We start from the raw sequence: 13,505 nt of genomic DNA on the forward strand, positions 1-13,505 counted from the left end.
GGCCAGGTGGGAGGCGGTGGGATGCTGCACAGCTCTGAGTCACTTGCTTCCTTCCTGCTCTGAGGTGTTATTCTAAGAGTTCAGTGTCCCCATGGGCAAGCTTGGTCACCCCAAACGCTGGCTTACAGCCAGGCTGAAGGACGCCAACACCCACGGCTGTCCAGGGCTCTGGTATGCAGCTCCAACCGCTTGTCTTTAATGGAGAGGACAGCCATGCCCTCATTGCAGCAGGATGCAAGCCACCAGACGTTCTTGTCCCTCCTCAGGTCCAGCCTTCTGTCCCTCTGAAGATGGCCTCAGGATGTCGCCCTGGTGCTGAGCCCAGGGGCTCCCCTGGCGGCTTCCCAGAAGGTGCTCACTGGGGCAGCAGAGCCCCTCATTGCCTGGGGCCACAGCTTCCTCCTCATTGCTCAGAAGTCGGGTTGGGGTCTGTCCCCTGCTACCCTGATGGGCATGAGAGCATGTTTTGCTCACTGCCCCATGCTGGAGTCAGAGGATCAGAGCCTCCACCCCTTCCTGCCCCAATAGTCCTGTTCACCACCTTTAAAACCAAACAACAGCAAACTGTCAGTACATCTGGAATGTTCTGGGCTATTTGTTCATCCTGTGAGGTGGATCCTCCACTCCACACCTTTTTTCTAGATGAGGAAATCTAGGTTCATCTGGCCCCGGAGCCCAGCCCTTTAAACAATGCCCATTCGCACTGGCATTTGTTTTAGTGGCATCTGGGAAAACACAAAGGGTCAAGTGCAGCTGCCCTGGGTACCAGGAAAGGGCATCATCATAGTTCCCCTGCACTCCTGAGACATGGCCTTTCAACCTTCTTCAGCAACGTTGGACCCCTCCTCCCCGCTAGGCATACCACATTTGAGGCTGGCTGCCGGTTCTCTTGTTGCCCTATTCATTCTTCCCCTCCTAGGCTAGGGATACTTCCCTGTTTCAGGCTCTGTGTCCATAGGAGGTGCTGGTCCATGGTCTCTCATCACCAGGAGAGCAGTTGAGCCTGGCTGTCTGAGCCCCTGGTGAGTTGCCATAAAGCGCAAGAACTGGTGTCTCTGATGCTGGCCTGGCTGCACATGGCCTGCTTTGTCTCTGAGCAGTAGAAGGGAAGGGGGCTGGCGTGGTTACCACACTGGTCTAGAGCGGAATCTGCCGCCTGCAGTTTTCCCCTTGGAGCTTTGTGTGTGTCTACCTGCCCAGAGACCCAAGGTCACAAGGTTCTTGCAGGCATGGGTACATAGGATGCAAAGGGCACAGAAGGAGGCAGGCGCGGGATGGCGCCAGGGGAGTGCAGAGCACTCATGGGGTGTCAGTCAGGCTGTGGGCATGTTTTGCCACCGACCTCAGGCTTCCCATGTGTGCAGTGGGGTAGTGACTGCACTGTGAGCAACCACTTTGTAGCAAAGCAGCTGGCTCAGAGGAGCATGACACCTGCGCCCTTGCCTCTACCATCTGGAAGGTGGCAGGGACCTCTGGGAGATAGTGGGTAGGTTTCTGCTTCACCTGTGGCTTCCTTGTGTCCCTCCAGCAGGCTGTGTAAGGTCCGTATTTTAGACAGAGGAAGCAATTGCATGGAGGACTCAGACCCTGGCTCAGTCTCTTTACTCATGGCTGGTCCCATGACCGCCCGTTGCCCTTGCTGTACTCTGAATCTCTGTTCTCTCATGAACATGGCCCAGGCTTGTGGGTTCCCTGCTGAGGGAGCCTATGGTGTCTGCAGCCCAAGGCCCACATTTCTCCAATTTATTATCTGCTGCCACTGTGGATACTCCGTGCACACTTGTGTACATGAGCCAGGATTTATGGGGTCTGGCATTTCAGGCCACCTTCCTCTACCCAGAGAAGAGGCTGTGGTGGCCTGCTACAGGCCAGTGGGGAGAGAGGTCAATTCTTGGCAGTTTTAGCTGGGCTCTTTAGAGGCTGTGTGTCTGTGCCTGCCATCTGCTGCCCTCAGTTTCTCACTTGAGGTTTGTTTTAGTCTCTGTGGTCCAGAGGAAGAGGCCTGGCTGGCACTAGGTCTGTGGGTTTCCATGGTGATTTGGATGTGAAACCAACCCTAAGCATCTTGCAGATAAACTACTTGGCCTGGCGAGGGTGCCAGGCCTGATCCCTGCAACCAGGCCCTATAGCATAGTTATAACTTCTTCCTGGCCAGGTCCTCCTTATTCCTGTGTCCTTGGTCACACTCCCACTGTCTGATTTTTTTTTTTTTTTTTTTTTTTTTTTTTTTTTTTTTTGGCCAGTGCTAGGGCTGCAGGCTCTGGGTCTGCGGGTCCAAGGTCTGGGTTCTGGCTGCTGACACTAGCCCGTGCCACCCTGTCACCTGCCCCATCCATCTCTGACACGCTTCCTTCTTCCTCTGCAGCCTCTGTACAACCAGCCGTCTGACACACGCCAGTACCATGAAAACATCAAAATGTGAGTCACTGCTACACGGTAGCAGCCCAGTCCTAGGGATCCTCAGTGGGCAGTCTAGGTGGAAGGCCCCAGCAGAGTCAAGCCCAACATGGGCTCCGCGCAGGCCTGGGGCAGAGGGAGTGGCACCTTGCAGCTTGGGAACAGAGACTGGAGGTAGGAGGCTGTGGTGCCAGGAGACAGGTTGTGCCGAGGGGAGCCAGCCCCAGTACAGTTAGCTGTGGACTGCTGTGGTGCACACTCAGTGTCCAAGGAGGAGGCTGGGAGGAGATGATGTCCTTTAGTTGCCATACAGTGGGGAGCATCAGGGATGCCAGGCTGTACTGGCGTCTGGTGGCTAGTGTCCTCATGCTGGGGGTGGGAGCAGTTGGAATTGCCGGCGGCGGCCCGCCTCCTGGGATGTCTTAGTGGGAGAAGCTCCTATCAGTGGCCTGTGGGGGAGACACATCTCATCATCCAGAAGCCAAAAGGTGGAAGGGCCTGGGGTGCATGGTGGTATGTTAGCTGTGGGGAGGACTGAGAGGGAAGGGTCTTAGGGATCCAACTCTGAATGGTTAAGTTTGCCACTGGGAGTCCACATGGCATCAGAGTGTGGCTTGGTGGGTACAATAGTTGGTGATGCAGCAATCTGGTCAGTGTCGTGAAAGCTAGTGTCCCTCTTGGTTCTCAAGTATCATTGATGCTGGGCTCTAGGAGGCCACTGTGTCTCTTTTGTAGTTGTGTATGCTCACACCTCAGCTACCTCGTGCCTCCCAGATTCTCTTTCCTTGCTAACCCTGAAGGCCCTGCACTGGCATGCAGTATTGGGTTCAGCTGCTGCCGTGGCTGTCTCTGTTGGCTATGGTCCTATCACTGTCCCGGGCCCAAGTCCCTCTGCTTCTCTCTGTGTAGGGGTCTGCCCAGCTGGCCCTGATCTCCATGGGGAGAGGGATGATGACAGGACATTGTAGAGGCTTGTCACAGTTCCTCTGGGGTCCAGGGAGGCCATGTGCCACCAACCCAAGCTACTGGGACATTAATCACTCACTCAGTCACTCACTCACTTACTCACTCTTTCATTCAGTCACTCAGTCATTCTCTTGCTGATGTTGAGAGGTCCTATCCTCACCCTATGGAGTCAGGATAGTACAAAGGTCTATCCTATTCCCTGCTTGGGTTTTGACAAGCAATAGAGGAAAGTAAGGGGTTCAGTAACCAAGCCAGTCTCTGATAGGCTGAGGCTTGTTCAGCTCTGGCCTTCATGTCCCGGCATTCCTTATGGAGTGGGTTTCTTACAATGTTGGAACAAGGTCTCATTGGGTGGAACTTGGACCCTCCTGAGTTCTGGGATTTCAGGATGTGCTGCCATACCCAGTCTGATGTAGCTGATGATCCGTATAACAGGCCAATGATTTTGTATAGCTTTTTTTGCTTAAAATAAGCGGTCCTCACAGGGAGAATCATGGGATGTTTCAGGTTATAGAAACAGCCATGGATCCAAGCCGAAGAGGTGTGTGTCCTGAATAGTGCATTAACCATAGCTAAGCAGTGACACCTGCTCTGACCAAGGATGGAATCGGAATGGGTTTCTTTGATGCCCTTTGCCTCTGTTAGAGGCAAAAATCTTGACAGACTGAATCTAACTGGACATGGTCACATAGGCCTGTGAACCCAGTGCTCTTGAGGCTGAAGCAGGAGACTGCTGAGTAAAGGCATAGCCAGGGCTACAAAGTAAGACCCCAATAGCCGTGTAACTGAATGAATGGATGAAAGGCAAGACCCCCAATAGCTTTAAAAATAAATTAGTAAAGACAGAAGAAAGAAGAGTGGGGAGCTCTCATCTTGAGCTTACGTCAGTTGTGGTAGCCATCCAGCCACACGATTCTAGCTATTAAGTCATAAACATGGCTCTGAGGGAGTGACCTTTCTTACATAAACAGTCAGTTTTCTGTTTAGCAAATCCATTTGTGAGTGCGTCAAGATCTGCCTCTTCCTTGGAGCACTGGGGCTTGCCGTAGGCACCATTAACCTCATGGCCACTGTTGCCCATTTCAGTATTGTACAGTTAAACCCATACAGTCTTTCACTGTGAAGAAGTTCTGAGAAGAGAGTAAATGGGGTGCTAGGAGAGAAGGGGGAAAGAAACTGCGGCCAGAGACTGGGGCAGGATGTGCTGCTTGAAGCCTGAGCAGCTGTTGGGCCATGTGAAACATCCCAGACAGATGGGACCAGCACTGCAGAGGCCCTGGGGCCGAGCTGAGCTGGTTGGGATTGCAGGCTGCCTCAGCCACAGGCAGGATCAGTCAGGCCCAGGAGGGTGCTTCTTGTCCTTCCGGCTTGTTCACCATCTGCAAAGATGTGGCCTCTATTGTGGGACGTGCTGTGTTGGGAGTTTTATCTTCAGGTTCACTCTGGTGGCCACTGGGAGAAAGGGCCTGGGACCCTGTGGGGAAGGCCTGCAGAGCTAGGGGCTGTGAGGTAAGAAGGGTTAGGGCCTGGGGTCCAGGGTTGGGTAGTATGTGATAACACAAAGGTGCCTCTTGACTGGTGAGATAGTGCCATTGCTCACTGAGGAACCAGAGACATCAGCTGTGGCCATTGGCTCCCTCGGCAGCTCTTGACCCCATCCCTGCTGCCTAGGAGTGGCCTGTGGTTGAGTCTGAGGGACAGTGAGGCCTGGGGCTGGGTTTCAGGGGTTCTGACATTTGTTTTGCTTATTTATTTATTTATTTATTTATTTATTTATTTATTTATTTATGTTTTCAACAGCTCTTTTAGACAGAGTTTGCATACAATTCACCCTTTAAATTCTGACTGGAGAGGCTTTTACTTGGTGATTGAGGTGGGAGCCGGTCAGCATGAGCTCCTATAGCACAGCATCAGAGAATTCTGTGTCTTTTTATTTCTCCCTGGTGAAGGACCCCACTAGTCGTCTTCCCTGTGACCTTCCATGTTCTGGATATTTCTCATGGAAGGGGGCTGGGCTGTCCCAGTAGCTCACAGTCCTGCAATGGGTGCATTGGGCAGCATTGGGTGCAGAGTCCAAGCTCTGAAGGTGTGGGTGGCTTCCTCTGGACTGAGACCATTCACAGAGGGGCCCTGGGAATGCAGCCCTGTGACATGATGAGACTCAGGTTTCTGAAGCTCCTTGGAAGGTAGTGGCCATGAAACCTAGGTGAAGTGTCATGAGCTCCCAGGCCTGGGGCAGATGAGCTCCTTGTGGAGGCCTGGGACCCTTTGGGACTCCTGCCTAATTGGGTGAGAAAGATCCAGAATGTTTAGCCTCCTAGGGTTTGGGGGTTACTAGGGGAAACAAGAATTCCCTGAAGCTGGACTCCAAAGCTTGACCTTTGGAGTCAAGTGGCTGCAGAAACTCAATCCCGAAGAGGCAGACTGAGTGGTGTTGGGTTGGACATGTGCCTCTAATGCCAGCACTCAGTTTGAGGCTAGCCTGGGTTGCCTCGCAAGAACCCGACAGACAAACCCTATGTAAAACAGACACTCTCGTCAGAGCTGCTGATGGTGGTAGAGCAGCCCATCACTGGGAGGTGTGCGAGAAGCCAGAAGCGCCACACGCTGTTGTCTTAACCATCAGTTGCTGCTTGGGAAGCCACTACTTCTACTGTGTGCGTGCTGTAGAGCAGGACCTCTGTCTCACGCAGGGACCAGCCCTGGGGCCACCAAGGGCCCCCTGTGTTAACACCCCATCAAGTTGACATTTGTGCCCTCCCTGTGGGAGGGGTGCTGGATGGCGTTGTTGTTCTGAGTCCCTATCCATAGAGATTGCTCCTTCATTTAGCCCTTCGTTCGCCAAACATATCTCTCTGTGTGTCTGGCCTGCACCAGGCATTGTCTGTCCCTGGGAGACAGCAGTAAATGAGTCCCCACTTGAGGGGGGGAGATGGCAAGTACTGACTCACGTGGACTATGACAGCCATGACAAGGACGGTGAGATTGATCCTGGGGTTGGAAGGGAGCTCTGCCACCCAGGGAGCAGAGCCGTCACCGCTCCTTGACTGTCTGCTGTAATTGCTGAGAGATAGGAAGTGTCCCTTCCCTGGGGACCTGGCCCCTGTCATTTTAATCTCTCTGCCTGCATGCCCGGCCATGACTTTCAAGTTAATTTCATGCTTGGCTTCCTGGTGTGGGTGGTTTCAGACCTGTGGAGGTCACCTGTGTGCCGCTTGTCTCCCGTGCCTTGCCCTGGAAAGTGTCAGTAGCTGCCAAGGTTCTGCCAGGGCACATGCCACTTGCACTGGGAGGCTGGTCTCAGGGGCTAAGGCCTCTTAGCCTCCCTGCACGGGGAAGGCAGCCCCGAGGGCAAGCTGGAGGAGGGCAGTGTGGGAGCCGCTGGACCCTGCAGGAGCCTCTGTGGCTGGATGGCACAGAGCCATCCAGAGCGTAGCAAGATGGGATAGCCAGCCAGCCTGGCTCTACCTACCTACTTGCTCTGCCTACCTACTTGGTCTCTGACAGCAACCAGCATTGGTTCTTGAGTCTCTTAGGCCTAGAAGGGAGGCTCCTCTTTTCTTGGTATCCTAGGCTTGCCATCTCATTTGCAGGATGGGCAGGAAGCAGTTGAGCAGGACCCAGGTTACTAAGAACATGTCTCTGGAGGTTCAGTGGCACCAAATAATTTCTCCAGCCAAGCCCTAGAGAGATTAAGTCCACACAGCTCTGGGCTGGTGACTTCAGGCAGTCATGTTACTGTCCCTACCAGTAGGCACGGGCTTTCTAACACCCTGCTTGACCAGGCATGTACCACCTTATTGTCCCCTGGCACATCTGGGACAATCCCTGAACCTCATCTCACCCTGCCAAGCCTTGGACCCCAGCTTCCCTAACTCTCTTTGCTCAAATCTATGTTCGTAACTGTCAGCAGGCTAGCTGATGTCTTGGAAGGGCCCCCCTCATCTCTCTACTGAAGATCCTGGTTTTTTTGTACAGCAGTATTTCAGGATTGGTGGTAGCTCCCCATTCCTCTAGGAAGAGATGGCTGTGTTCTTGCTGTCTCTCATTCTTTTCACCCTCTCTGCTCTCCCTCAGCTCAGAACCTCCTCAGACTTCCTATACACCACAGAATACCTGATCCTTTTGCCCCTGCCTCCCAAATGCTGACATTACAAGGGTGGACTGGACCTCCACTCTCATTTTTATGTGGTGGTGGGGATTGAATCTGGGTGTCCTGGGCAGTGGAGGAGGAGTGGCCATGCCGAGATACATGGAGTGAAAAAGGGAGAGCTAGGCTCGTGTGGACCTTTGCTGAGCGAGGGCATGGCGGGTGCAAAGGACCTGGGGCAGGTGCCAGCCCAAGGCATTCAGCAGAGGACTGTTGAGGTCCGTCAGGGTTCCCTCCGTGCCTGGGTCAGGGCTTTGTGCTTGCTAGACCAGTACTCTACCCACCAAGCCACATCTGGGGTCATAGGCAAGGGACCTCCAGGCTCTCACTCCTGAGCGACTCCCAGCAGTAGATGCTCTTGGTGGGTTGGGGACATGCTGGCAGTATGGGGAAGGTGGGGCTCCCTCACCCAAAAAGTGATGTAGCTGGGAGCCCAGGTTGGAGAGGGCAAGTTCAGGCTGTGCCAGTTCCCAAGGCCTATCTCTGTCTCCCACGAGACCCAGAGGTCAGTTGTAGTACCTGCTCTGTATTAGGAGTGTGGGAAGGAGGGAGGTGTTGGGTCTCTGTTGCTTGGGAGTGGGGTGGGGTGGGTGGGGTCCTGTGTCCCAACTCTGCTGTGCCTCAGGATTTTTGTTCCCTCTTTGCAGTCTGAACTTTCTCCTGCCTGCCTATGTCTTTTTTCCTACCCTCCATCTCCACTTTCCAAATCTTTGTCCATTCTGAGGTAAATCTCTGTTCTCTCTCTCCCTCTTTTCCTTCTCCCAGTTTCTCTCTTTTGACCCTGTTTCTCTCCCCATGTCTCCACCCTTCTTTTTCTCTCGTCCTTTCAGAATTCCCCACCCCTTTCCTCAGTAGTACTTATAGAGCCTTATGGAGCCTATGAGGTTAAGCTACTTGCTCCACGCTGAGTGGATCCTGGCTGTCTATCTGTAGCTGGCGATCCCTCAATGCCTTTAGCAGCTCATAGGACGGGGTCCCCACTGGGGACCAGTGGGACACCCAGGCCATATGACTTATTTGCCTTTGGGCAGCAAGGGGTTGAACTTTGTTGGTGTGACTCAGCAGGATGAGGATGGTCTAGGTTGGCAAGTGTGGGAGCCCTAGGGATGGTGGGTGGTATTGGGAACTTGGTGGGACACAGTGGGCTTTGGGGAAAGTAGGGGGAATGGGCTTCTGACTGAGGACCAGTGCTGATCAGCTTGGGCTCTTGCCGAGAACTGACCACTCTCTGTGCCCCCAGAAACCAGGCGATGCGGAAGAAGCTGATCCTGTACTTCAAGCGAAGGAACCACGCACGCAAGCAGTGGGTGAGTCCTGTTCTGTCCCCTCAGCACATGGACAAGCAGTGGGTGGGTCCAACTTCATTCTGCCTTTCTCCAAGTGTAGTGCCCCCGTGGTCATCCAAGAGTCAGGGCCCCTTCAGACCATGATAGCCAGGCTCTGAGGTCCCCGTTGGCTCTGCAGCTGTTGGGGATGGGTGTCTGGGTCATGAGAATGCTGTAGAAGAGCCATAAAGGCGACAGCTGCTGTCGTAGTTGGGATTAGGGTTAGGCTCCTGACCCCCTTTCCCAGTCCTCAGAAGAGGTGGAGCCATTGAAGCCCATCATGAACTTTTGTGCCCAGAAAGGTTTTAGAGAGAAATGGAAGCTGAGAATACCCTGAGAAATGAGCCTTCCCTCCCCCCAGCCAGGTCCAGCCATTAGAAAGCAACAAGGCCCCTGGTCTTTGGTGGTGGCTAGTGACCCTGCTTCCTGAAGTGGGATGGATGTGAGGGACCCGGAGCAGCTGCACTTTGACCCACAGGAGACCAGGGCTAAAGGATGGAGGCCAGTTATCTTGTCGCCTTAGCTGCCAGGGTAGGAGTCACACCTTATCGTCACCCCTGCTTACGTAGTGCCACAACTGTATCGCCGGTTCAGTCAGGGTTCCCTCCGTGCCTGGGTCAGGATGTCTGCGTGCTGTTGACACTGTGGTCCCGAGTCCAGAGGAGGTCACCCTTCTTGGCTCTGCATGCAGGCTCTGGTTAGGCCCTTTCAGCTCTGAACCAGCGCCAGGCTTTGTCTGGAGGTGACATCATCCATTCTACTCAAGCCCAGGGCTGCTGGGAGACAGTGTGTGTAGTGGAGAGGGGTCCTGGGGAGGCTGGGGAGGCTCGGAGAACAGTCAGAGAAGGCAGACAGGGTGGAAGCGAGCTTGACAGGCTCCACTCACCTGCACCAGACCCTTCCTGGGCTGAGTCAGGCGGGGCTGCAAGGTGGTCCCTTTCTCCTTCCTCAGAGTCAGGCCAGCCTGGTATTGCAGGGCTACTCAGTGGTGCTTAGAGCCTGTGGGTATGTAGTAAACAGAAGGTGGCAACTAAGTGCTGCTTGCACTGAAGTAGACTGATGCTTGAATTGGGTTGTCTTCACAGCCCCATATTTAAGGCAGGGAAGCTGAGGCACAGATGTTATCTCATTTCCCTCATGTCACACAGCTGAGAAGTAGTAACGTTTGGCTTGGCACCAGGGTTGTCTGGTTCCTCAGTCTGTGTTCAGACCCTCTTGCCCTGAGTTCGAGGGCAGAGAACGAGGTTCCAGATGAACTCAGGACGGGAAGGTGTCCTGGGCAGTGGAGGAGGAGTGGCCATGCCGAGATACATGGAGTGAAAAAGGGAGAGCTAGGCTCGTGCGGACCTTTGCTGAGCGAGGGCATGGCGGGTGCAAAGGACCTGGGGCAGGTGCCAGCCCAAGGCATTCAGCAGAGGACTGTTGAGGCCCGTCCTTGGCACAGGGGCCCCAAGTGCATTCGTGATAAATATGCTCTCGGTGTGGAATGTGCTGTGTGCACTGGGCCGTAGGGAAAGGTAACAGTGCCAGGAGAACACCTGTGCCCTAAGACCAGGCTGGCCAGCTCCAGGATCACCATGTGCAGACCACAGGAACGCAGGCCCCTGCTGCTGCTGGGTGAGGAGAAGGCAGGCGTGGAGGTCCACTCAGTATCCTGCAGCCATGCCATCCCCAAATGCCACCGCAGCCTGCCCTGAGCTTCCAGCCTTGGTTTTATCTGATGACCCATGTCTGAGGTACCTGCAGCTCCCGGAAAGAGCCAGTGGAACGGAGGAGGATTTAGGGTGGGCTTGGAGTCCTAAATAAACTTTCCATGATTCTGGGGAGCTGGGAGTGGGGGAGCTGTCTTTTAGATCTGAGGGGAAAGCCTCCAGCCCAGGGGTCCACCTTAGGGAGGGAACAAAGGAAGGCCTCCATGCTGTAGGAGGAAGAGGCGTGAAGAACTCAGAGTCCCACTTTCGTTTTCTCATTTTCCAGCAAGGCCCAGAGATGCTGGGCCGTACCCACTCAGCTCTGCTATTCTCTTCTGTCATGAGTCAGACCCCATTCCCTGGGAACTCTGGGTACTACCCAGAGAGGAGCCTGCCTCATTGCTTCCTGTAGGGCCAAGCGTGCTAGACACTAGTCAGCTCCTTTCCTTCCCAGCAGGGGCTGACAGACAGACAGGTCTGCCTCCTCCCCTGGCCGAGCCCCCTCCACGGGAGCAGTGTTCTGTTGTGCCTGGACAGCAGTCAGCGGATCCCAAGTCCTCCATGGACCAAGCACACATGCTGCCCCATAGATGCTGACAGACTGCAGCAGACCATGCTGCTTTGACCTAGACAGAGATTGTCCTGTCTCAGACAGAACCTCCCCTCTGGGAGCTGCGTGGGCCTTTGTGTCAGTGCCTGCGGCTGTGGAGCATGTGGGATGTTTCTGAGGTCTTGGGACCCTGTTGCTTGTCTGCAAGGTACAGAACAGCAACTGACTGACATCAGCTCCGGTCCTCTGCTGTCGCCATTCTCTGGCCTCAATAGAGGGTTCTCTCCCTTTCATTTGGGCCTCTGGGTAGGCCCAAAGAGGCCTAGGCTGGACTGGTGGTGTCTGCCCCTCTCCCCTCAGCTGTGGCCTGGCACACTTGAGCTGTTGTTCACCACTTGTTGAGCCAAAGACAAGGGGAGCTCTAGGTCAGAGGTTAAACACACTGTGGCAGGTATCAGGGCATAAGAACACTCCCAAGGTGCTATGTATCCACGTCTCCTGTCTTTCTGTGGCTGCTAGAGGAGGGGTTTTTGAAATGGTCTCCTTGGGTGTGTATATATAGGAAACGTGGCCATGCTCTGGTTGGTTGGGAGATACACAGTAGGCAGCTTGGTGGTTCGTTGTGGAGGGAGACTTCCTCATTCTGCGGAGGAGGGCAGAACCCAGTGTCTGCTAGGTTTTTGGACTTTTAGCTTTTAGGGCGTGTGGCTGTGCTGAAGACCAGGGCCGAGGAACTGCCTAGAAAGTGGATGTTCCCTAGGGATATCTTTCCTGGGCCACAAGAGCTCTGCAGAGCCATGCTGCTAGGACAGCTTCCTGCAGTGGTGGGGGCCTGGCTTGATTTGCTGTGCAGTGTCTGCGGTGGCCGGTGTGAGCACAGGGCATGAGCTGCAGCCTCTTGCTCCAGGACTGTTCTCATTTGGTGCTTGACTGAGAGAAAACTTGGCACAGTTGGTGGCTTCTGGGCCAGATGAGGCCCCTGCAGTGGAGGTTTGGCTCTGGAGGAGGAATGGTCATCTCCCATGGGGCACCTGTGGCTTCCTAGGGACCAGCAGCTCTGTGACTATGACAGTGAGTGGGTACACCTGTCCATCCCCATCTGTCCACATGAGAATGGTGGGCAGTTTCTGGTGCTCACCAGCATGCTGCCTTCTGGCCGTGTCCCTCACCACCACCACCACCACCACCACAGGAACAGCGCTTCTGTCAGCGCTATGACCAGCTCATGGAGGCATGGGAGAAGAAGGTAGAGCGCATTGAGAACAATCCGAGGAGGAGGGCCAAGGAGAGCAAGGTGAGGGAGTACTACGAGAAGCAGTTCCCAGAGATCCGCAAGCAGCGGGAGCTGCAGGAGCGCATGCAGAGGTAAGGGTCCCGCAGAGGGCAGCACCCACAGGGGTGAGGGACACACCTGGGGGTGAGTGCAGGCAGAGGTGAGCCCATGTAAGGGACCACACCCAGGGGCAAGTGCATTTCGAGGTGAATGCTGCGCTGGTCCATTGATGGTCTGTGCCACACACAGTGCCATCACAGATCTTCATACTTACAGCTAGGGACCCTTAGCACTTGCTGGGCCCAGAGCCGTCACTCAGGAGTGTCTCCTTGCTGTCCTGGCTCCTCCTACTCCCTACGCTTGAAGCTGCTGAATGAGAGTCTGGCAGGGGTTGGGAGGGTTGTTGGGGGGTTAGCTGTGCCCAGCTCCTAGGTGGGTACCTGTTCTCGTTGTAGCCATGAGGGTAGAAACCTAGGCAGACGTTCTCAACAAATAAGGCTAGTTAGGTGTGGTCACTTGCATTCCCAGGCTCATAAGACCTTGTCTCATGGACTGACACAGCAACATGGGTTTCAGGAGCTGACCTGAGGCCCAGAGACCTGCTCCTGGCCCTTAGGCTAGAAGCAGTATTGAGCTCCTGCTGGGTCTCCACCCTTTGTTCAAGAGAGATGGGCTGTCACCCTGTAGTCTCATGGGATGGCATTCCTCATCCTTGGATTCCAAGCCTGTGGTCAGATGTGAGGGTTGGAGGCCCAGCCCTGATCTCCCCCTCTCCATTCACCCACACTTAACCTCTAGAGTGCTCTGCCTCATGGCCCCAGCCTAGTCTCTCAATAGGACTGCTGGTCCTGACTGTGCCCCTCTGGTCTCCAGCAGGGTGGGCCAGCGCGGCAGCGGGCTCTCCATGTCGGCTGCCCGCAGTGAACATGAGGTTTCTGAGATCATTGATGGCTTGTCGGAGCAGGAGGTGAGTCCACGGTGACACCATAGGCACCCGTTGCCTCTTCATGTCCTTCTTCGTGTCCCTTACGTGTGTCCTGTGCCACAGCCGGTGCAGGAGAAGAAACCACCTGATGCTTTCAATCCAGAGACTGGTGACAGGCATTTGTCAAAAGCAACGTGGGAGGCTGTGGGCACACTAGCAGCCAGTGGC

General features: G+C 54.7%; 1 protein-coding gene across 26 annotated transcripts in view; it reads left to right on the forward strand.

The window, feature by feature from the left end:
• Positions 1–13,505, forward strand: part of Ncor2 (nuclear receptor corepressor 2) — a 159,804-nt gene that overhangs the window by 75,032 nt on the left and 71,267 nt on the right. For 23 of the 26 annotated variants that reach the window (XM_060382319.1, XM_060382326.1, XM_060382329.1 and 20 more), the window contains 4 exons: positions 2,366–2,418; positions 8,754–8,820; positions 12,272–12,444; positions 13,226–13,319. In XM_060382319.1, coding sequence (XP_060238302.1) covers positions 2,366–2,418; positions 8,754–8,820; positions 12,272–12,444; positions 13,226–13,319 — 387 coding nt within the window. The remainder of the gene's footprint in view (positions 1–2,365; positions 2,419–8,753; positions 8,821–12,271; positions 12,445–13,225; positions 13,320–13,505) is intronic. The other 3 variants (XM_060382313.1, XM_060382332.1, XM_060382334.1) reach the window with 1 other exon arrangement.

Source organism: Meriones unguiculatus, chromosome 4 (genome assembly GCF_030254825.1).
Source record: "Meriones unguiculatus strain TT.TT164.6M chromosome 4, Bangor_MerUng_6.1, whole genome shotgun sequence".
Lineage (NCBI taxonomy): Eukaryota > Metazoa > Chordata > Mammalia > Rodentia > Muridae > Meriones > Meriones unguiculatus.